The sequence below is a fragment of the Mustela erminea genome, chromosome 1 (assembly GCF_009829155.1).
Source record: "Mustela erminea isolate mMusErm1 chromosome 1, mMusErm1.Pri, whole genome shotgun sequence".
In the NCBI taxonomy this organism is placed as follows: domain Eukaryota; kingdom Metazoa; phylum Chordata; class Mammalia; order Carnivora; family Mustelidae; genus Mustela; species Mustela erminea.
The window spans coordinates 139517009-139540477 of NC_045614.1; the positions used below are offsets into that span (position 1 = coordinate 139517009).

Below are 23469 nucleotides of genomic sequence, written 5' to 3' on the forward strand. Positions count from 1 at the left end.
GCCAAAGGAAGAACCATAGTCCCAAGGGAAATGAAAGTAGTGGTACATACAGTGGGATCGAAGTCCTCCAAACTGCACTAGCAATCACTGGCTATCCTTTTATTTTTTAAAAGCAAGGTACTTAAAAAAACTTACTAGATCTCTACTTGGTAGTAAGGCTGAACAACTGATGAACTTTACTGAAATACAGTATATTTCACTATATACTATATATTTGTAGTATATAAATATACTATATTTCACTGGGGGACACCAGTGAATTTGTAGTTTCTCTTAAACTGATCAATTACCCCAGAAAAGACACCTCCAATCTCCTGCCTATCAGCATCTGATAAGGAAACACCGGAAGTGGCAGGGAGAGAGTAATCATTCATTATACAGATTTTTGCTCACAGATTTTTGCTTACTCCTACTGTTTTTAATGTAGAATCTTATTCCTATCCTCAACTATGCCTGGTATTGCTATGCCTAAGTCCAAAGTTTCTTTTATGTAGCCTCTTTAAAGAATAAATCCACAGTCTTCCAATAGGGAGGGATAGCAGCAATTTAGTCCCCTGTTAAGGAAAAGAATCTCCTCAGATTTTCAACCAATCTGTTTTAGGCTCACCCAGAGGGCCACATCACACAGGGAAGCCAATGTTTCCAAATCTTGAGCCTCCCCACAAGTCCTGCTTTTGTTAGTTTCCTCCCCTTAGCAACATATTACTAGATATGTCTCCTCAGACAAGGGAAAGGAAAGCAAAAATAAACTATTGGGACTACAACAAAATAAAAAGCTTTTGCACAACAAAGGAACCCATCAACAAAATGAAAAGGCAATCGACTGAATGGGAGGATATTGCAAAGGACGTATCTGACAAGGGATTAATATCCAAAATATATAAAGAACTTATACAACTCAACAGCAAAAACACATATAACCCAATCAAAAAATGGAGAGAGTACCTGAATACACTTATCTCCAAAGAAGATATACAAAAGGCCAACAGGCACATAAAAAAGATGCTCAATATCACTACTTATTAGGGAAATGCAAATTAAAACTGCAATGAGATAACACCTCATACCTGTTAGAATGGCCATCACCAAAATGATGAGATAATAAACACAGACAAGGATGTGGAAAAAAGGGAATCCATGTGCAATGTTAGTAAGATTGTCAACTGATATAGCCACTACAGAAGAGTTCTGGAGGCCTCCTGGGGGGCTCAGTCAGTTAAGTGTCCAACTTGATTTCAGCTTAGGTCATGATCTTAGTGTTATGAGATAGAGTCCTGCATTGGTCTCCATGCTCAGCGTGGAGTTTGGAGTTTGCCTGAGATTCTCTCACTCCCTCTGTGTCCCCACCAACCCCTTCACCCCAGCTCACACTCACTCACTCTATCTTTAATTTAAAAAAAAAAAAAAGGAGTTTTGGAGGATCCTCAAAAAATTACAAATAAAACTGCCATGTGATCCAACAATTTCACTTCTGGAGATATATCCAAAGAAAATGAAAACACACAAAAAGATAACTGCACTCCCATATTCTTAGTGGCATTATTTGCAATATCTAAGATATGGAAACAACCTAAGTGTCCATCCATGTATGAATAAAGATGATACACACACACACACACACACACACACACTGGAAAATTATTTTCCCCTAAAAAACAAGGAAACCTACTCTTTGTGATGAAATGCATGGATCTTAAAGGCATTATGTCAAATGAAATAAGTCAGACAAATACTGTATGATCTCACTTATATATAGAATCTAAAAAATCAAACTCATAGGGGCGCCTGGGTGGCTCAGTGGGTTAAGCCGCTGCCTTCGGCTCAGGTCATGATCTCAGGGTCCTGGGATCGAGTCCCGCATCGGGCTCTCTGCTCAGCAGGGAGCCTGCTTCCCTCTCTCTCTCTGCCTGCCTCTCCATCTACTTGTGATTTCTCTCTGTCAAATAAATAAATCTTTAAAAAAAAAAAAATCAAACTCATAGAAAGAGATCAGACTTATTAGAAGTGGAGGATGAGGAGAAGGAGAACTAGAAGAAGGTGGTTAAAAGGTACAAACTTCCAGTTATAAGATAAATAAGTACTAAGGCTGTATTGTACAACATAACAATTACAGCTATTACTGCTGGTTGATTCACAGAAAAGTTAAAAGTGAATCCTAAGAGTTCACATCATAAAAATAAAATGTTCTTTTTTATAAGATGGATGTTAACTGACACTGTTGGGATAATCCTTTCAAAATATATGCAAAAGCTAATCATCCTGCTGCACCCTTAAACTTATATGGTGATGTATGTCAATTATTTCTCAATAAACTAGAAAAAAAAGTGACTAGCTCTTCACTCCTCTTCTCTGTGTAAGCCTTTCAGATTGTAAAGTAATCTGTACATCCACAACTGTTGTAGGAAGGCTTGGAAATTCTCATACATAAATAATATTATGGATAGGAAAAGAGTACTCAAAAAGAATGAATGCAGAGAAGAGAACAGAATGATAGATGTAATTTTATTGATTTTTTTATTGATTTGATTTTTTGGAATTTCCACTGATTTCAGTTTTAAAATTTATACTGGGACCCCTCTTGAAACAGATAATTAAAATGTAAAAGTAAAAAAATAATTATAAGTTTATTGGAAAACCTGTGCTTCATTGGGTGTTTTTTGTTGTTGTTTTTAAGATCTGGGAGAGTGTGTGTGCCTATGTGAGTGCACACAAGGGCAGGGGTTGGGGTGGAGGGATGGAGGGCAGAGAGAGAATCCCAAGCAGACTTGGAAGAGGAGACAAGGCTTGTTCTCACACCCGTGGAAGAGGAGACAAGGCTTGTTCTCACACCCGTGAGATCATGACCTGAGCCAAAATCAAGAGCTAACTGGGGCACCCAGGCACCCTTTGAAACTGTACTTGGTTAAGACAACGAGCTCACTCAAACCATAGGCTAGATATGATTTGTTAAGTAAGTCTTCACATATAGACTTTTCTGGGGGATCATCAATACCTTTGACCTGAATTCCAAGCTTCTTGAGAGCCTCTTCTACAGATTGGCTTTCTCGTTTCCTCATAAAGCCATTATCAATATGCACAGCAATGACTTGATCTTGGTTCAAAGCACGATTCAGCAAAGCTGTACAAACTGTTGAGTCTACTCCACCACTGAGTAAAACCTACAAGGTGAAATTAAAAGAAAAATCATGTTGAATACAATAAACAAGAAAGTAAAATAAAATAAAAACTATCAGCTTAAATCAGTACCTTTAAAAACATCATTTTTATCGAAAGTAGATGCAGTAATTGAAAAAGCGCTCTGAAACAGTGCAACTCACAAAACATCCCATCACCCCGCCAGCATTTAAGGGTTATGGTGATGAACCCAGCTCTGAGTTCTAACATTATTGACATAAATTTGTAGACTTTCAGATGTAAATTCCTTACCAAAACTTTTGATGTGCCTACTCTTTCTTTGATCTCTCGAATGCACTCGAGTTCTCTGTTCTGCACAGTGAAGGTCCCACTGCACCCCGCTATATCATACAGGAAATTCTTCAGGATTACTTTCCCATTTTCTGTAAGGCCAACTTCAGGGTGGAACTGTGCTCCATATAATTTTTTAGATTCATTTGCTATACCTTTATAGAGAAAATAATCACAAATTTAAAATGTTTTCATGTGGAAGACTCAGCTAAGTACCCATATTAATTCCTCACAATTTCTTCTTCTATAAATATAAAAACTGATACAACTTAGTGCATTTTTAGCTACAGGAGGAAAAAAAAAAAAACATAAAACAAAACTACATGGCCACAATTCTTCATTAAAGGTCTTTGGGTACCGATTAGTGAACTATACAGGACAGTGAACTAGATTCTACAGAGATTACCTCATAGTCCTTTGACTTCTCCACCATGATTACTTTGTCTATTTAATATAATGATAACTCAATTTTGGCTCTCAGTCCCACAGGGCTTTCATATGCAATATGCAACTATCAATTTTATGTATTAGAAAATCCTCATGTATTAGGCCTGTCAGAATATTCTACATATTCCTTTCTTAGATACTATTAACCACAAAAGTAACTTCATGGATTTGACTAATGTGTTTCTGACAAATTATGGATTATTTACTAAGCAAAAATGATAGACTAGATGTGTTTTACCTATATATGCATTACCCCTGTTTATGGCTCTGAGATGGCAAGAAACTTACAACTGGTTAAGTAGTTAAACCAGGCCAGGCAAGCTCCCAAATTCATACTCATTCTACTATACAAAGGAATCTCATCATTTTCTTTTTTCTTTTTTAAAGATTTTATTTATTTACCCGACAGAGAGAGATCACAAGTAGGCAGAGAGGCAGAGGGGGAAGCAGACTCCCCACTAAGTAGAGAGCCCGATGCAGGGCTCGATCCCAGGACCCGGGGACCATGACCTGAGCCGAAGGCAGAGGCTTTAACCCACTGAGCCACCCATGCGCCCTCACATTTTCTTTACTTGGGTTCTAGGATACCTTTCTTGGTTCATTTATTTCACGGTCTGCTCCTTCTTAATCTTTGTTGTTTCCTTCTCATCTTACTCATCTCATGAAAGTTGCCCAGTACTCACTCAGCCCTTAAATCTCTTCTCTATACATTGAGTATCTGCAACTCTCATAACTTTACAGTCTACCCATATGATGGTACACCCCCAAATTTATACCTCCAGCCCAATTTTCTACTCTACAGTCTAGACTCCTATATACAACTGCTTACGCATGCCTTTTTTTCTATGTGTAATAAGGCATCTTGAATTTAATCTACAAACTTTCGTGACTGCATTCTTTCCCTTCAGGTAAACAGAAATTTAAACTTTCTGGATGGTTGTACAAAAAACCTGGGAGTTAAAACTCAATTATACCCTTTTGTCCCCACTCCAAATGCAATCCAAAAGCAATTTCTTTGTCTCTCCTTTCAAAAGATAGAGAAGCCAATCTCATTTAAGACTAAAATCCAGGCACCTGGGTGGCTCAGTTGGTTAAGCAACTGCCTTCAGCTCAAGTCATGATCCTGGAGTCCCGGGATCAATTCCCTCACTGGGCTCTCCACTCACAGGGGAGTCAGAATATTTCTCCCTTTGACCCTCCCCGCTCTCATGCTCTCTCTTTCTCTCTCCCTCAAATAAATAAATAAAATCTTTAAAAAAAAAAAAAAAGGAAGATTAAAATCCTATCCAACATCTTTTCCAACCACAATGGTAAAAAACTAGAAATTACAAGAACAAAACTAGAAAATTCACAAACTCACAGAGATTAAAAAACACGCTCCTGACAAAGGAATGGGTCAAAGGATAAATCAAAAGAGGAAAAAAAAGGCAAATAAAAATGGAAACATAACACCCAAAACTTATGGGATGCAGCAAAAACAATTCTAGGAAGGTATTTTATGGCAATTAATAACTACATCAAGAACAAAACATCTCAAATAAACCTTGACTTCACCAAAAGAACTGTTACAACAAATAAACAATTTCAGTAAGGTTGTGGAATAGAAAATCAACATACCAAAGTCAGTTGTGTTTCTCTAACTTAAACTAACAGAGAAATTAAGAAAACCTTCCCATTTTCAATAGCACCAAAACAATAGAATATTTGGAACAAACTTAACCAAGTAGGTGAAAGATACTCAAAACTCTAAGACAGTGATGAAAGAAACTGAACGCACAAATAAATGAAGTAATATTCTATGTTCATAGATTAGAAGAAACTGCTAAAATGTCCATTCTACCCAAAGCTATATACAGATTCAATTCAATCTCTATCAAAATTCCAATGCCTTTTTCATAGAAATAGAAAATAAGGAATCCTAAAATTTATATCAAACCACAAAAGACCTCAAAGAGCCAAAGTGATCCTGAGAAAAAAAAGCAAGAGGCATCACATGTCCTGATTTCAAACATTACAAAATAGTAATCAAAACAGTACAATATCGGCATAAATACAGACACAGAAACCAAAGAAACAGAATCAAGAGCCCAGAAATAAACCCTTGTATGTATGAGCAATTTACAACCAAGAAGCCAAGTATACACAATGAAGAAAGGGTAATTCTTCAACAATGGTGCAAACCAGACAGCCACATACAAAAGAATGAAACTGGATCCCTACCTTATACCATATACAAAAATCAACTTAAAATGATTAAAGACTTAAACACAAAACCTGAACTCACAAAACTCCTAGAAGAAATCACAGGGGAAAAGCTCCTTGACTTAGCATGTCTTAGCAATGATTTTTGGATTTGACACCAAAAGCAAAGGCAACAGAAGCAAAAATAAGTGGGACTGTATCGAACTAAAAAGCTTCTGTATAGGAAAGGAAACCATCAACAAAATGAAAAGGCAACCTATGGGATGGAAAAAAAATTTTTGCAAGCCACTAAAAGGTCAATATACAAAATAAATAAGGAACTCACAAAACTTAAAAAACAAAACAAACAAACAAACAAAAAAAAACACCACTACCCATGGCCCAATTTAAAAATGGGCAAGACTTGAATAGATCTACAAAAACTTGGAAGACCTACAAATGGCCAACACTAGGTAAAAATGCTATAGGCATCAGGAAATGGAAATTAAATCTGCAATGATGTCCTCTCCCACCTGTTACGATGTCTATTTAAAAAAAAAAAAAAGAAGATGATCGATGCTGGCAAAGAGGCAGAGAAATGAACTCCTTGTAAACTGCTGGTGGGATATATATAAACTGGTATAGTCACAAGGAAAAGAGTATGGAGGTCCCACAAAAAATTAAAACTAGAACTACCATGTGATCCAGCAATTCTACTTCTATGTATACACCCAAAGGATATGAACCCATTATCTCAAATAGATGTCTGTATGTTCACTGCAGCATTACTCACAACAGACATGACATGGAAACAAGCTAAGTGTATATCAATGGATGAATGGATAAAGAAAATTTATATCTATAAACACACATATAACATACATACATAAAATGGAGTATTATTCAGCTTTTAAAAAGAAGGAAACCCTGTCCTTTGCAACAATACAGAAGAACCTGGAAAGTATTAGGCTAAGTGAAATTAGCCAAATTAGCCAAATATTGTATGATATTGCTTATATGTGGAATCTTATATATAGGGAGAGGTGTAAAAGGGTACAAACTTTCAGTTATAAGATGAGTAAGAATAAAGTCTGAGGAACTAATTAATAATACGGTGACTGTAATTGATAACACTGCATCAGGTAATCTAAATTTGCTAAGAAAACAGAACTTAAATGTTATCACACACAAAAAAGGCAAATATGTGAGGAGATGGATGTGTCAATTCCATGAGGGAATCCTTTCCTTATGTGTACCTGTATCAAATCACCACACTGTATACTTAATACCTTACAATGTTGTCAATTAACCTTAATAAAGCTAAAAAACTTTTAAAAGGTTGAGAGAGGGGGGAAAAATAAAACTAGCAACCTAGGATTCTGTACCCTGAGAAATTATCCTTCAAAAGTGAAGAAAAATAAAGACTTTCTCAGACAAGCAAATACTGAAGCTGTTTGCAGTCAGCACACCGGACTTTCAAGAAATCACAAAAGAATTTCTTTAGAGAGAAGGAAAATGATAAGGGTCAGAAACTTTAGTCTACCATAAAGAACATCACTCAAAGTTCCTGGCTCACAGATCCCAAAACCTTTGAATTTCTAAGAGATGAGAGCGTAACAGTATCTCTCATATTAGTAAGGTGACTTTTGGAAAGCACCTAGGAATAGGGGCTGGTTGCCAGGGGAGATAACCATGTGATTAGAGGCTTGGAACTTTCAGTCTCAACCTCCTGGCCTCCATGAAGGGGAGAGGGGCTGGAGGATGAATCAATTACCAGGAAGCAATGATTTTATCAATCATGCCTATGTCATAAAGCCTTCATAAAAACACAAAAGGATGATGTTTGGAGAGCTTCCAGGTTAGTGAACACGTGGAGTTTGGGGAGAATGGTGCACCTGGAGAGGGGATAGAAGCTCCACGTCTTTCTCCATTCTCTTCCATCTGGCTGTTCCTGAGTTGTATCCTTCTATGATAAACCAGGGATCTAGTGATAAATGTTTCTCTGAGTTCTGTGAGCCACTCTAGAAAGTTAATTGAACCGAGAAAGAGGTCATGCAAACCTCTGATTTACAGCCAGTCAGTAAGAATATAAGTAACTTGGACCTCTGACTGGTGTCTGAAATCCAAGTACGGGGTCACTGGAACTTCCAATCAACAGCTGCTCAGTCAGAAGCACAGGTGATAGCCTGGGCTCGCAACTAGTGTCTGAAAAGTGTGTGGGCAGGGAAGGGGGGATGATCTTGTGGAATGTAGCCCTCAACCCGTGTAATCTAATGCTACCTTTGGGTACAGAATGTCAAAACTGAGATGAGCTGAAGTGACTGCTCAAATACCATACTGGTGTGTAAGAACTGCTTGTTGGTGAGGAAACCCACCCCAACCCTCCCCACACTCTGAAAACTGCTCTCAGAACACCAAAAGACCAACAAAAAACAGTACTTAGAGGGAAATTTTCAGCACTAAATACATATATTAGGAAAAAAGAGATTCAAACACAATAGCCTAAACTTCCACCTTAAGAAATGAGAGAAGAGGGGCAAATTAAATCTAAGGTAACCAAAAGAAATAATAAAAATTAAACAGAAATCAATGAAACTGAAAACAGGAAATCAACAGCAACCACCACCACCAGCAGCACAAGCTGGTTCTTTGAAAAGATCAATAAAATGGACAAGCCTCTAGCCAGGTTAACTAAGAAGGAGGGAGAGGACACAAATTACTAATGTAAGAAATGAAAGAGGAAACATCACTACAGGTCCCATGAACATTAAAATAATAAAGGAATACTATGAATAACTCCATGTCCACAAATTTTATAACACAGATGAAATGGACCAATTCTTTGAAAAGACACAAATTACCAAAACTCACATAAGAAATAGATAATTTCAATAAGCCTCTATCAATTTTAAAAGTTACGTGATCTGATTCAATAGATGCAGAAAGGCATCTGAAAAAAATTCCAACACCCATTCACGATAAAAACTCCCTGTAAACTAGGACTATAGGGGAACTTCCTTAACGGGATAAAGAATATCTTCTAAAATCCTACAGCTAAAATCATACCAAACAGAAACTGAAAATTTTCCCACTAAAATCAGGAACAAGGCAAGGATGTTCCCTCTCCCCACTGCTTTTCAACACCAAATTAAAGTCCTAACTGACGCAATAAGAAAAGGAAGTAAAAGGTATGCAGGCTGAGAAAGAAGAAATAAAGCTGTCTTTGTTCACAGATGACATAATCATCTGTATAGAAAATCTGAAGGGAAGAAAAAAATCAACAGAAAAACTCCAGCAAGTAGTATGTGATTACAGTAGGGTTGTAGGATGTAAGGTTAATACACAAAAGTCACAACTTTCCTACATACCAGCAAAGAACAAGTGGGATTTGATATTAAAAACAATTTCAAATAAATGAAATATTAAGGCATAAATCTGACAAAATATGTACAAGATCTATATGAGAAAACAATCACTCTTGACCACTTCCACCTCTACCACACTATTCCTTACACTACTGTCTCCTCTCCTGATTGCTGCAGGAGATTCCTAGCTGATCTCCCTACTTCTACATTTGACCCTTTCTCTTTTCTCCTCACTAAGGCTAAGGTAATCCTTAAATCAGATGATGAGTAAAGCCAACAATTTTATAGTGGCTTCAAATGGCCTGTGTCCCAGCCCCCGTGATAACCTCTCTAACCTCATCTTCTACTACGCTCCTCCAACCGTGTAGACTTCCTTGCTGTTCCTCAAACACGGTCCCATCCCGGGAGCTTTGTACTGCTATTTCTTCTTCCCCCAAATACCTAGAAGGGTCAGCACTTACTTCCTTCATGTTCAGTATCATTATATAGGAATACCTTCCCTGAATATCCTATATAAAACAGTAACAACCTTTATCATACATACTCTGTCTGCAACACTCTTCTCTTCCTGTATTTCTTTTCAATGCACTTAAATGCTATCTGACACATGACATAATCTGTATTTGTGTATTAGCTGTCCCATCACTCCCCCAACTAGAATGCTGAACAGAGATTTCTGTCCACTTTGTTCACTTCTTTACCCTTGGCACTTGAAAATGTTACTGGCACAAAATAGACACACAAATACTGGCTGAATGAATACAAATACGTAAGCCCTCTACCACTGTTAATCTTAAATAAAAACATTTCGATTTACTGTTTAGGCGTGGTGTTTCAAACAAAAAGAACTTTATTGATAAATCCATTTTTTTTACTGACTCCCAGGATTATTGGTTATTATTTACATAACAACTATTCAAATAAGCTAGTCAAAAAATCACACACTGCCAGAAAATCAATTCTTCTTCCTCAAAAAAGAAGAGAATAAAAATGGCTTTAAAGTACAGACTGGCAGGGCGCCTGGGTGGCTCAGAGGGTTAAAGCCTCTGCCTTCGGCTCAAGTCATGATCCCAGCATCCTGGGATCAAGCCCCGCATCAGGCTCTCTCCTTGGTGGGGAGCCTGCTTCCTCTTCTCTCTCTCTGCCTGCCTCTCTGCCTACTTGTGATTTCTGTCGAATAAATAAATAAAATCTTTTAAAAAAATAAAAATAAAAAAATTAAGTACAGATTAGCAAAATTTCTACAAAGGACTAAATCGTACAAATTTTAGGCTCTGTGGGATACATGCATACAGTTCCTGTCTTTTATCATAAACCTTTAATAACATAACAGTCTATAAGCTAGATTTGAACCACCGCTCACAGTTTGCCAACCCTGCATCAGAGAAACATCCTGAGTGCTTAGTCTGGTGTTTCACAGATGTCTAAGATATATGCCTATGTATACCTAAGAAAGGCATTTAAAAACCCAATTATGAATAAAGCACACTAGAAAAATAGACAATTCTCAAGTTTTTCCTGGGCCATAAAAGTGGTGTTTTATATCCGGAGAACTTTTATTAGAATGAACATTTTTTAAAGTATTTCGGAGCAAACCAGTGACTTCTAAATAATCTAATATTAAATTCTCTTCATAAATTAATATTTGATCCTATGACATGAACAATAACTTTTAGAAGTAAAAAAGTAGGAAACAGTACCTCAAAGAGAAACATTCTTAGACTCTTCAGGTAAGTTTTTTAAAATGAAATCTGCAAAAGTGTTAAAATTTTCACCTGCCACAATGTTCCCAGAACGTGCCACAACCTTGAATCCATCAGCCACTTTGTCTACACTATCTCCATGGGTAAGCAAAACAATTTCTTCCTTCTGAAGACCCCTAAACATACAAAAAATAAAACACAACACAGAAATATCTTAAAAACATGGTCAACGGGATCTTAAGCTTTATTTTTTCCAACTTTATTGAAATATAATTGATATGTACCACATGTAAGTTAAAGATGTACAAAACGATAATTTGCTATAGATAATGAAATAATTACCACAATAAAATTAGTTAACACATACCTTACACATCACATAGTTACTATTTTTTTATGTTTATAGAAAGAACATTTAAGACCTACTTTCAGCAACTTTTAAGTATACAAGACAGTGCTGTTAACTGTAGTCACCATGCCTGATTATTAGATCCCCAGAATTTATTCATCTTATAACTAAAATTTGTTCTTTTCCCTTAAAATACTAACTCACCATATGTGTAAATCAAAAAAATAGAAAAAATGTAGGAGTGCAACACTGCTAGAATTTAAATTTATTCTATGAATTATAAATAAAGCCAATAGGAGTACTAAATCTCAAAAAAGGCAATCTGTAAAAATTGAAAACTGAAAAAATATATATTTAAAATTAGGTGGTATAACCACATGCATAAAAAATTATTTCAAGAAGCTACAAAATAATAATTTCAACATTTTATCTCTACTAGGATTTATCTTAAGAACAGAAGGCATTTCAGAGATCTAAACATTTGGTAGTTTTATATCAGAAAGTGAGAGTACCAACACATGATATTGTTATTTTACACCTATATATAGGATAAATATATGCATGTTATAGGTTAAAACAAATATTAAATAATTAGGAATTGAGATTTTTTTCAGCCTTAGAGTAAGGAGATACAAAAATCAAAGTTATAAGATAAAAACCCATAAACTTTCATTTTAAATGGAATTAAGAGTATACATGGATTTTGTTTTCTCTGTGAGAATATATACTGACTAACTTTACTCACTGAAAAGGCCTAGAAACAAAGACAACCCAGTAGCAATGTGGACCTCTACTTCTCATGCCAAACGAGTTAAAGGCATGGTTTAAAGATGATAAAAGTAACATTTATCAAATGCAACATGTGGACTTTCTCTCGATCCTGATTCAAACAAATCAACTATAAAAAGGTATTTCTTACGTTACGAGAAAATCTGACAGAGGACTGAATATTAAATATTGAGAAGTAAAAAAAAAAAAGTTAAAAATAAAGCAAGAAGATAAACTACATTAAAGCCAAATGGATGTTTCATGTTTACTAGTGTTGTCATCGTTGTTGCTTAGGATTAATGCAGGTTCTGAATAAGTTCCAGAATTTTACAACTAGGAAGACAGACAGAAAAATTTTTAATTTTAACCAGATCTTTAGATATAAAGCTTCTGCAGTATCATACCAGCATGATTCCTAAAATGGTTCTCAAGACTAGTCACTTTAGATACAGAAGAATGTAAGCAGAACCTCTCCATTATGAAATGGAAGAAGCACTGGATTTCAAGTTCATTTTGGTAATGAGTAGCTTCAGTTCATAAGATTATTTTGAGCCACCATGGCTTTTTTATTTATCTTTATTAATCTTGAAAAACAAGAATCTTTGAACAGATATACTTATTTTTGCTCTACCTCAAAATTAAAGAGAAGCCAGTCACAGCCAGTTTTGTGTATAAACTGGGATATCTCCATTTCAGATATTAAGTTTATAACTTGGCTTTTAAAATTTCTTATCTGTCCAACTTGGAGGAAACTATTCATTAAGAATTAATTTAGGCACAAGTATGTTAATAAACAAAACATACCTGTAACTAAAAATAATTAGCCCAATTAAAAGAAATGATAACAATAAGTGACTGTATAATAGATAGACTTTAGGAATCACTATGTTGTACACTTGAAACTAATGCTAACATTGTGTCAACTATACTTCAATTATAAATAGATAAAAGTAAATTTCTTGGATTAACACACACAAAGAAAGGGGTAACTGGCTCATTAACTGACATCACCTGCATTTAATGCAGTTAGAGGGAAATGTAACTTTAAAGTAAAAAAGAAATTTAAGGGGTACCTGGATGGGTCTGCCAGTAGAACATGCAACTCTTGATCTCAGGGTTCTAAGCCTGAGCCCCACCTTAGGTACAAGATTACTTGAAATCTTTTAAAAAACAAAAATTATGGGATGCCTGGGTGGCTCAGTGGGTTAAAGCCTCTGCCTCCAGCTCGGGTCATGATCCTGAGGTCCTGGGATCGAGCCCGACATCAGGCTCTCTGCTCGGCCTTCCCCCACTCTCTCTGCCTGCCTGTCTGCCTACTTATGATCTCTGCCTGTCAAATGGATAAATAAAATCTTTAAAAAAAAAAAATATTAAAAATGAAATTTAAGGGGCGCCTGGGTGGCTCAGTGGGTTAAAGCCTCTCTAATTCTTAAGAATAACAATCCCAACTTTAAGTCAGTCACTCTACTAACTGTTCTTATACATCTAAAAATATTTATAATACCTGAACAATGAGCATGTGTTGTCCACACTAATACTGAAGACACCATCTTCTCTAACACTTTTTTTGTGCACAGTACCTCCAAATACCTTGTTCATCATCTGTTCAAAGAGAAAATAAACTGACATTAATATGAACCAAAAAGAATTCCCAGTCATTTTATTATGCTAATTTAATAACTTATATTCCTGTTTGCAGGATATCTGCTATGTTCATGCCTCCAAAATAAAGAGTTAGGTATATGTAGATAGCTTGGTATTATTAAATGTAATTATACAGTTATTAAGAGGAATAGTTTTAAAACAAAACTAGATCAGAAATCTGACCTCAGGTTAATTTCTATTAAACACTGGCAGATTTTTCCATTTAGTGTACTTTAATTCATCTGTGAAAAACAGGTATTTAATACTTACACCTGGGTTTAATTTAAAAACCTTTTTTTAATTTTTTTTTTTTTTTTTTAAAAGGTACTCTGAGCTTAGAAAAAGCTAGAGCAGGTGATAGGAAGAGCTGTGGTATTAAAACTAGGCAGGTACACATTTCTCCAAGTAATCCAACCTTTGGCCACAAAAGAACAGCCTGAAAGCCCGCAGAGGCTATCCTATGCAGAGAGCATTGGCAAGAAAATCTGATCTTTCAATTAAACTCATGTGTACAAATTTCATATACCTACGGACACTTACATCAAATTATCTCTTCATTCAGCCCCTCCTTGTGCCAATCAACCTTCTTATTTATCATTCCCATGTGCCTGACACGCCCCATCCAACACCAAATAAACACACACAAAATTTCTACAGTCATTAATTCTGCCTTGATATAATCGCCACGACTCATCTTGGTATATCTGTTCCACAACATAAGATACCTGCCATAACCGTGCAGGATACAGGATGACCAAGCTTCCAACAAAAAGGCAGGCACAGGGCTAAATAAGTGTTCATTCTTATAATGCACAGTGGAATATCCTTCAAAATCATCAGCAAATGCTGCCCTCTACGTTCTCCTCTTAAGACATTGGTAATAAAGCTTACTGCAATAAAGGGTGGGTTAAGTTCAGCCGGGAAAAAAACCTGTTAACCCATTTAGCCCAGTACTTCCCAAACAAAAAACCCAAACTCAGGTTATCAAATACTTTCTGAAGCACATTTTTGGAACACTGCTACAGGCTAACCAGTCCCCCTGCCTCTAGTCACTTTTCTTCTTCCCCCTTATCTGTACTCCAGCCATTTAAGCTAGTGTAATTGCCAAAACAGACCATGTTCTCTCTGCCTTGTCTTCAGGTCTCTTCACAGTTCCAGAGGCCTAACAAAGAATGTGGCCCAAAGCAGTTACTAAAAGTTGCTAAATGAAAAATATATATATATATATATATATATATATATAATATATATATATATAAAATATATATACTCAGTGAACCCTATGTACCTCTACCTCCCTTAATTTGCTGTTCTTAATTAGAAGACAGCTGAATGATCAAGATGAGTAAAACTGTTGGAACTCAATACAATTTAAAACTCCACAAAATCTAAACTAAATGCTTTTACAAAGCCAAGGGCTTGCAATAAAATTTAAAGCTATCTCACCTGTTCAGAACCATAAGAGACTCTTAGTCTCAGGAAACAAACTGAGGTTGCTGGAGGAGAAGGGGATGGGAGGGATGGGGTGGCTGGGTGATGGACAGTGGGGAGGGTATGTGCTACGGTGAGTGCTGTGAAGTGTATAAGACTAATGAATCACAGACCTATACCCTTGAAACAAATAATACATTACATGTTAATTTAAAATAAATAAATATATAAATAACAACCAAAAAAAAAAAAAAAAAAAAAAAGAAGGCTTTCCTGTGTGTTTCCTGTTCTTAACTACGCTACTTGTGGTTGAAATGCAAAGAGCTGAACAACCAGCTAAGCTTGTGTTTGTGGGAGGAAGGGATAACTTTATGTATAATGAAACAATGTATCTTCTTAAATTTTTGTTGTAATATTCTACTTTAACCTAAGGAAAGGTTCTCAGTATGGATTCCTCATAAACCCAATGTCCTAAATGCCTCAAAAGAAATGCATGTAGTATTCCAGATCCACCATCACAATCAGATCAGCTCCTCTGTCTTGTCAGTTTTACAATAAGGTTTAGATTTCAGAAGGAAGAATGGAAAGAAATTCCCTTTTAAATAAAAGTAAATTGACAAAAATCTCATAAGATAGTGTGAAAAGAAACCAAACACTTATGATAAAGATGTTTTGTAGAAAGCAAAAAACAAAAACAAAAACAACAAAAAAACAAAACAAACAAATTACAACAATGAAGAGACAAGTCACAATCTAAAAGGTTATCTGCTATATATAATTGGCTAACAACTGGCATCTAGCATATACAAACACAATAAGACAGTGTAACAGAAAAATGAGCAAAACTCTTAAACATGCCTTTACAGTAAAGCAGTATTACTGGCAAATAAACATACAAATTTTACAATAAGAAGGAAAACGAACATTAAGAGTACAATGTGATCCCATTTAACACCTCTTCAGAGAGGCAAACACAAAAGGAAATCTAACAATGTTAAGATTTGACAGGGATACAAAGCACAAGGAATTTTTATAGACAATTCTGGCAATGTAAATTAGAGGAAATATAACCTAGTGAAGCCAAGATTCAGCATTTTAACTCAAGGTTACCCTGGAGAAAAGTTTGAGTATGTATAACACCAGAAGACAAATACAAAAATATTCATGGCAATATTGTCTGTGATAGCAAAAAATGAAAAAGATCAGCAATACTAACAGTGAAATATATAATTAATCTGTGCTATTTAAACAATAAATTCAATAGAGTAAATGAGTAACTTAAAATTAAATGTATTAACATGAATAAATCTTAAAACCAAAGCTCATGGGGCGCCTAAGTGGCTCAGTTGGTTAAGCAATTATCTTTAGCTCAGGTCATGATCTTGGGGCCCTGGGATCGAGACCCAAATCAGGATCCCTGCTCAGCAGGGAGCCTGCTTCTCCCTCTTCCACTCTCCCTGCTTTTTCTCTCTCTTTGTGTCAAATAAATAAATAAAATCTTAAAAAAAAAAAAAAAAACCCAAAGCTCGTAATAATACATGCAGGATTTCATTTATAAAAAGGTCAATGGGCAAAACTAAATACATTACTTAGAGATATAAACTTATGTATAAAGCTGTAAAGGAAAAAAAAAGGAATGAATAACAAAATTCAGGGAAAGTACTGCCTCTGGTAAGAAAAGAGAAGAACAACATGAATGGAGAAAAATATAAAGAGTTTCAAAAGTTCTACTAATACTCTATTTCTTACTCTGCGTGAGGGGATATAGAGATAAAAGGAGCAATGGGCAAGACAGACTTTTTCTTCTAAAGAAAAGAATTACCAGAAAGCTATTAAAAAGGCTCTCACAAGAGAGTCCAGTGAATGGGAAAGATGATACATAAGAAACTGAAATATACTAAAATTTCAGGATGCTACTGGAAGTAAAAGCAAACACTAGAATGACACCTTTGGTGCTAAACTTACCCAACTAACAGTCACTAAGAAATGGCCTTTAAAAACAGCATATTAGCTAGAAGGTGTCCTCTACACCAGTATTTCATGGAAAGACAATTATTATCTAAAGGACCAAGATCAGCCTATTTTATTGTCCTAATATATGTAAATTCAGAGGTCAGAAGGCAAACGGTTTTACTTTTACGTATTTAACATGAGTAGGCCGACCTGGGGCTACCATAAGATCTCTACTATGACAGAAGAGGGAGGCCTCAAAATTACATAGGGGACTGGAAAAAGGGAGAAACAGTCAGTCACTAGCACTTAAATTAAGCATCATTTTCCAGACATATTTCACCGTAAGGGGTCATAAAAAAAGATATGTGAGACTCTTCCTTACAGAATGTTGTAATACCTTTCAGTACACTAAACATCTTTTAACTTAAGTTGTATTACATGATTAATACTGACTACTCTGGCATGGGAGATCAATAAATTATCTAAAAACATTACCCCCTAGGGCGAAAGTATATTTAAGGAAAAAAAAAAGCCAACCAGTTTTCAATGTTCAACTCAATCAAGATGTAGGCTCTTCTAAGAAAGTGTATTCATTAGAATACCATATAAGAATATCCAAAAGTAAGTTATTATCCAAGTCAAATTCATAATCCCACCACTTCACTTTTCAGAGAACTTTACCAGGAGAAAAAGTCTTTTACTAGAAAACGCTTGCTGCCTAGAGAAGAAAATATCCATTGTTGTAGATTTTGTACTTCATACATCACATATGATCACTATTTCCTCTAAATCAAAGTGGAAAACTATAATGAACAATTAGCAAGAAATGAAATCTGGTAAAGCTATTTTATAGAGGAGTGATTCCTAATATTCTGCTTTTGTATCATGTATAAGAACAATAAAAATATTCATTCCTAAGCAAACACTGATCTTTACTTTTTATTCTTCGCTGAATGCTCCAGAGCCAGATAAAAGAAAATATACCAGTCTGCTCACTTTCTACCTTTTAAACAGCCTCCTTCTGTACAATATTCATATTAAAGCTCAGCAATTTCAACCATATTGTTAAAAAAAAAAAAAAAAAGGACTCCGTTTTGCTCGCTTACTAAAATTTCAGATTATCTTCAATCCGAGGACTTGAAACAACTTAGTCAATGGGAAAAAGAACACATCATCTTAAGTCACATATATTTGAAATCAAAAGTTAATAAACAATTCTCTATAATCAATTAGGGAGGACCAGAGTATCATGATGAAATTAAAAAGGTGGTATGTTAATTAACACCAATTCCATTTGGTCAGTTAGGATCTTACAATTAGATATCCCACTTGTATTCTGACCTTGTCTTCCCTTCTGATTTAGTACAGGCTAAAGCAAAAAGGTAGGCAAAAAGGAAAGAGATCAAGATCATTCACAAACAAATGAATCCAGTCACTACATTTATTTGGCTATTCTTATCACAGCAGAGAATTCTGAGTTTAAAAAAAAAAAACAACTACCTTGCTTCTGACACTAGAAAAGGCAAAATACTATAACATGTCAATCAATAATTATATTATTCAGGGAATACTATCCCAGCTAGCTCAATTTTCAGATGATATGGTTAAGTAAGATGTATTATAAGCAAAATGATTTTCTAGTTGAGATAACTTTTAACAATCACTAGGGATAACTTTTCTTAAATGTACTTATTTCTATTCCCACCTCCTTAGGAAACAGATCTTACCCAACAAATCATTCTAAGCAAGAATTTAGCATATTACTGGCTCAGTATTATCTTTCTATCATCTTACTCAGTAATCACATTCTACTTGTCAAATAAACCTATACTCCTCTAAAAAGTTAACAAAGCAGCCAAAACAGATTTCTAAACACCTAACTTAGAGAAGAATAGTTTTATACCTAGATCTCAGTCCCTATTTATTCTTGTTTTTGATACAATTCTAAGGTATCCATACTCATTAACAATACAGTGGAGACATCTGGCAGACAACATCTTACCCAACTAATCAAAACTAACATCACCTGTCATGGCACACACTGACATCACGTGCCTCCTAATGAGCTACTCTGAGAAGAGCACAGCCTCACTTCTGAGCAACCCTGCCAAAAATACATAACCTGAACCTAACAAAGAGGAAACATCAAATAAATCAAAACTGAAGGATAATCTATAAAGTAACTGGAATGTCTTTTTTTTTTTAATGTCAAGATCATGAAAGAAGAAAATAAAATAGGAATAAAGGAGGAATAAAATAAAATAAAAATAAAGAAGTCTAATAAAGAGACATGACAACTAAATATAACACAGGATCCTAGACAGGACACAGTATCTACAAGGGACACTAAGGAGACAAACAGTGAAATGTAAATGTAGCCTGTGGATTAGATGCAAAACTAAATCAATGTTAACTTCCTGATTTTGATATCTGGACTGTGGTTACATGGGAGAGAGCCCTAGTTCTTGGGAAATACAACAAGTGACAGGACATCATGTGTGCAACTTATCTTCAAATAGTTAAAAATGTCAACAGCAAGGAGGGCACCTGGGTGGCTCAGTCGGTTAAGCATCCAACTCTTGATTTTGCCTCAGGTGATATCTCGGGGCTCGGGGTCATGGAATCAAGCCCCCCACCCCCCAACCTTGGGACTCTGCCCTCAGCACAGAATCAGCTTGAGATTCTCTCACTATCCCCTCTGCCCCTCCCCTGGCTCATGCACACATGCAGGCGTGCTGTCTCTAAAGTAAATAAATAAATCTTTCTAAAAATGTCAACAGTAAGGGAGTTGAGTTAAAATATAGAGGAGCTCTGTGCACTATTTCTGTAACATGTAAATTTGAATGTCTAAGTTTTTTTAAAGGACTGTGTTACGTTATATGCAAAATATAGTTAATTCTCTAAAAACAGATTTCCACCCAGGTCAGTTCTACCATACTGCTATAACAATTTGTAAACAATTGCAACATGCACAAATTAGCTCATCCATTATCCTAAGTACTCTAAAGACAGAAAATATTAATACAATAAGAATCACAAACAGAATAAATTAGGTCAACTCTTAAGGCAAATTCACAGATGTACCTGCATGCCATAGCAAATCCCAAGGACAGGCTTGCCAATAGTGAATATCGCTGGGTCAAACCAGGGAGCATCTTCTGCATACACAGAATTAGGTCCTCCAGAGATGATAATTGCACTGTGGATTTAAGGAAGAGAGTCAGTGAAGAATCCTCTAACTGCTCATTTTTATCCCAAAGTCCATGCCCTCTCTCCCTTGAAGCACTGAAGGAAACTCAGTACAGATGCAAAGATTCTGTGATGTTTTCAATATACTGTAGCAGATCTAGTCCCCTACACAACTCAATCACCTGTACTCTACTTCACTGCAATGTGTGAAAGTCCATCAATTCAACATTCACTTGTTAGTAAGTACAAACTTCAAATACATAAACACTAATGTTTCTAGCTGTAAAGGTTTAGCATGAATTTGTTTTGTCCTCTGCATTAAGGAAGGAGAAATGAGAATTCTAAACGGAGACAGAGAAAACATAGGTCTTCCGGGAAGCAAGGAGTAGAGCAGGTCACAGGAAGACCCTGGATGACACAGATGAATAACCTAACTTTGTCGTTGAAAACCTATCCAGCACTCCCAACAGTTGTACCTGAGACCCAGGAAAAGGAGCTAATAAATGAATTTTGCCCATATGGCATTCTCTCAGAACCCAGATCAGTATTCTAACTTCAAAAGATTATAATTTATAGAGCATTCTATGGGTTAACTTCAGAGTCGAACTGTTATTACGGAAAAGTCTCCAAACTGAGGCCTATGCTCTTCACATGGCCACTGACAGATCTAATCTGGTCCTCAGCATACACTCAAAGGATTGAGAACATTTTAATATTACGAATTTTACATAAAAATCCAGATTTCGGGACGCCTGGGTGGCTCAATGGGTTGAAGCCTCTGCCTTCGGCTCAGGTCATGATCCCAGGGTCCTGGGATCAAGCCCCGCATCAGGCTCTCTGCTTAGCAGGGAGCCTGCTTCCTCCTCTCTCTCTCTCTCTGCCTGCCTCTCTGCCTACTTGTGATCTCTGTCTGCCAAATAAATAAATAAAATCTTAAAAATATATATTTAAAAATCCAGATTTCTGGGTTTTCTTTAGGAAGAGGGGGAAAAAATATAGGAGCACTTGACCTTCACTCATGGCTACAAACAACAGGAATCACAGAGAGAGACCTGAACCTTTGACTACTGCTCACCAGTCTGCCACACATGCCCTCTTATACAATAGAGGCGTACCTACACTCATCACTTAATCTAAAGTATCCTCGAACTCATTTGAGATTTCAGTTTTGCAGGAATCCTGATTTACCTACATTCCTACAATGCATTTTAATATCTAACCAAAATCTTACAAATTTAGGCAACTCACTTTATAATTAGCAGCTGCTTGCCATATAAAAATCACACAATCTAGGGGCGCCTAGGTAGCCCCTTAAGTGGCTGCCTTCGGCTCAGGTCATGATCCCAGGGTGCTGGAATCAAGCCCAGCATCGGGCTCTCTGTTAGCGGAAAGCCTGCCTCTTCCTCTCCCACTCCCCCTGCTTGTGTTCTCTCTCTTACTGTCTCTCTTTCTCTGTCAAATAAATAAATAAAATCTTTTAAAAAGCACACACACAGGGACGCCTGGGTGGCTTAGTTGGTTGGACGACTGCCTTCGGCTCAGGTCATGATCCTGGAGTCCCGGGATCGAGTCCTGCATCGGACTCCCAGCTCCCTGGGGAGTCTGCTTCTCTCTCTGACCTTCTCCTCATTCATGCTCTCTCTCACTGTCTCTCTCTCAAGTAAATAAATAAAATCTTTAAAATATAATAAAATTAAATTAAATTAAATTTAAAAAAGCACACACACATGCACAAACTATAGGCTTATAATACATCCAGAAGAATGATGTACTAGTCAAATTCATAAAAATTATTCAGCAAGATTGGACATTTTTTAAAAAATATAACAATTCAAGTGAGCTCAAAGGCCCTACTCTTTGAGCTTTGTATTGCTAACATGAATTATGCTATTCATCATGTTTGTTGGTTGTCTTTAGTTTCTTTTGCAGGAGATAGACTAACTCAGATGATAAATGTAATATCTTTAAAGATAACAATCCTAAAAGGGTGTAGTTAGCCTTAAGGGTAGATATGCAACTTAGGTCTTTAAAAATGCATAACCTAAAAAAAAAAAAAAAAGCATAACCTATTTTCCATAAAACATACCTAATAAATAAGACCTCTGAATTTCAGTATATTACACTTAGTTTTATAAAAGATAACCACCATGGGACTGCCCAGCATCCCTCATTAATCTGCTAAACAACTCAGGACTGTAAGGTTCTTAAGACTATTAAAAAGAAAAGGGAATGGACTTAGTGAAGGATGAAACTCAAGCAGTACTTAAGCCAATTATGAAAATTCTTATCTCAATAACTCTCAAGAAGAGCTAATCACTCGTTCTGAGTCTTCTAGTTCTACCCTGCAATTATTTTGAAACTAACTTCAATTACAAAGCCAATAAAGCCACAAGGCATTCCAGGTAGGAATTTGAAGCAGGTCAAACTTCTAAAAACAAGTAGGTTAAGAGGTCTCTCCTCTCATAATACTAATATTCTAGGAAAAGGATGATCAACTAGGTATCTTAGCAGGCAGGAGTATAGTAAGCAAAGCCACAGGGCTATAGCTCCTACACTCCTACACAGAAAGAACCCAAGCCAAACACAAAAAGACACAAGCAGGACCTAGGAATTGTTTATAATCAGGTGGTAGGAAAAGCAATTAGCATTCTATTACCAAGTATTTGGCTACCTTATTCTTTTTTTTTTTTTTTAAGATTTTATTTGTTTATTTGACAGAGAGAGAGAGAGAGCACAAGCAGCAGAGGGAGAGGGAGAAGCAAGTTCCCCGCTGAGCAAGGAACCCGATTCAGGACTCAATCCCAGGCCCCTGGGATTATGACCTGAGCCAAAAGTAGAGGCTTAACCATCTGAGCCATGCAGGCACTTTTTGGCTACCTTATTCTTTTTTTTTAAAAAGATTTTATTTATTTATCAGAGAGAGAGGGGGAGAGAGCGAGCACAGGCAGACAGAATGGCAGGCAGAGGCAGAGGG

General features: G+C 36.1%; 1 protein-coding gene across 3 annotated transcripts in view; it reads right to left on the minus strand.

Moving 5' to 3' along the window:
• GMPS (guanine monophosphate synthase) overlaps positions 1-23469 on the minus strand; it is a 75204-nt gene that overhangs the window by 27642 nt on the left and 24093 nt on the right. For all 3 annotated transcript variants that reach the window (XM_032344093.1, XM_032344104.1, XM_032344102.1), the window contains exons 3-7: positions 20391-20505; positions 13783-13880; positions 11234-11337; positions 3427-3620; positions 2993-3158 (exon numbers count right to left, since the gene is read on the minus strand). In XM_032344093.1, the coding sequence (XP_032199984.1) occupies positions 2993-3158; positions 3427-3620; positions 11234-11337; positions 13783-13880; positions 20391-20505 (677 nt within the window). The remainder of the gene's footprint in view (positions 1-2992; positions 3159-3426; positions 3621-11233; positions 11338-13782; positions 13881-20390; positions 20506-23469) is intronic.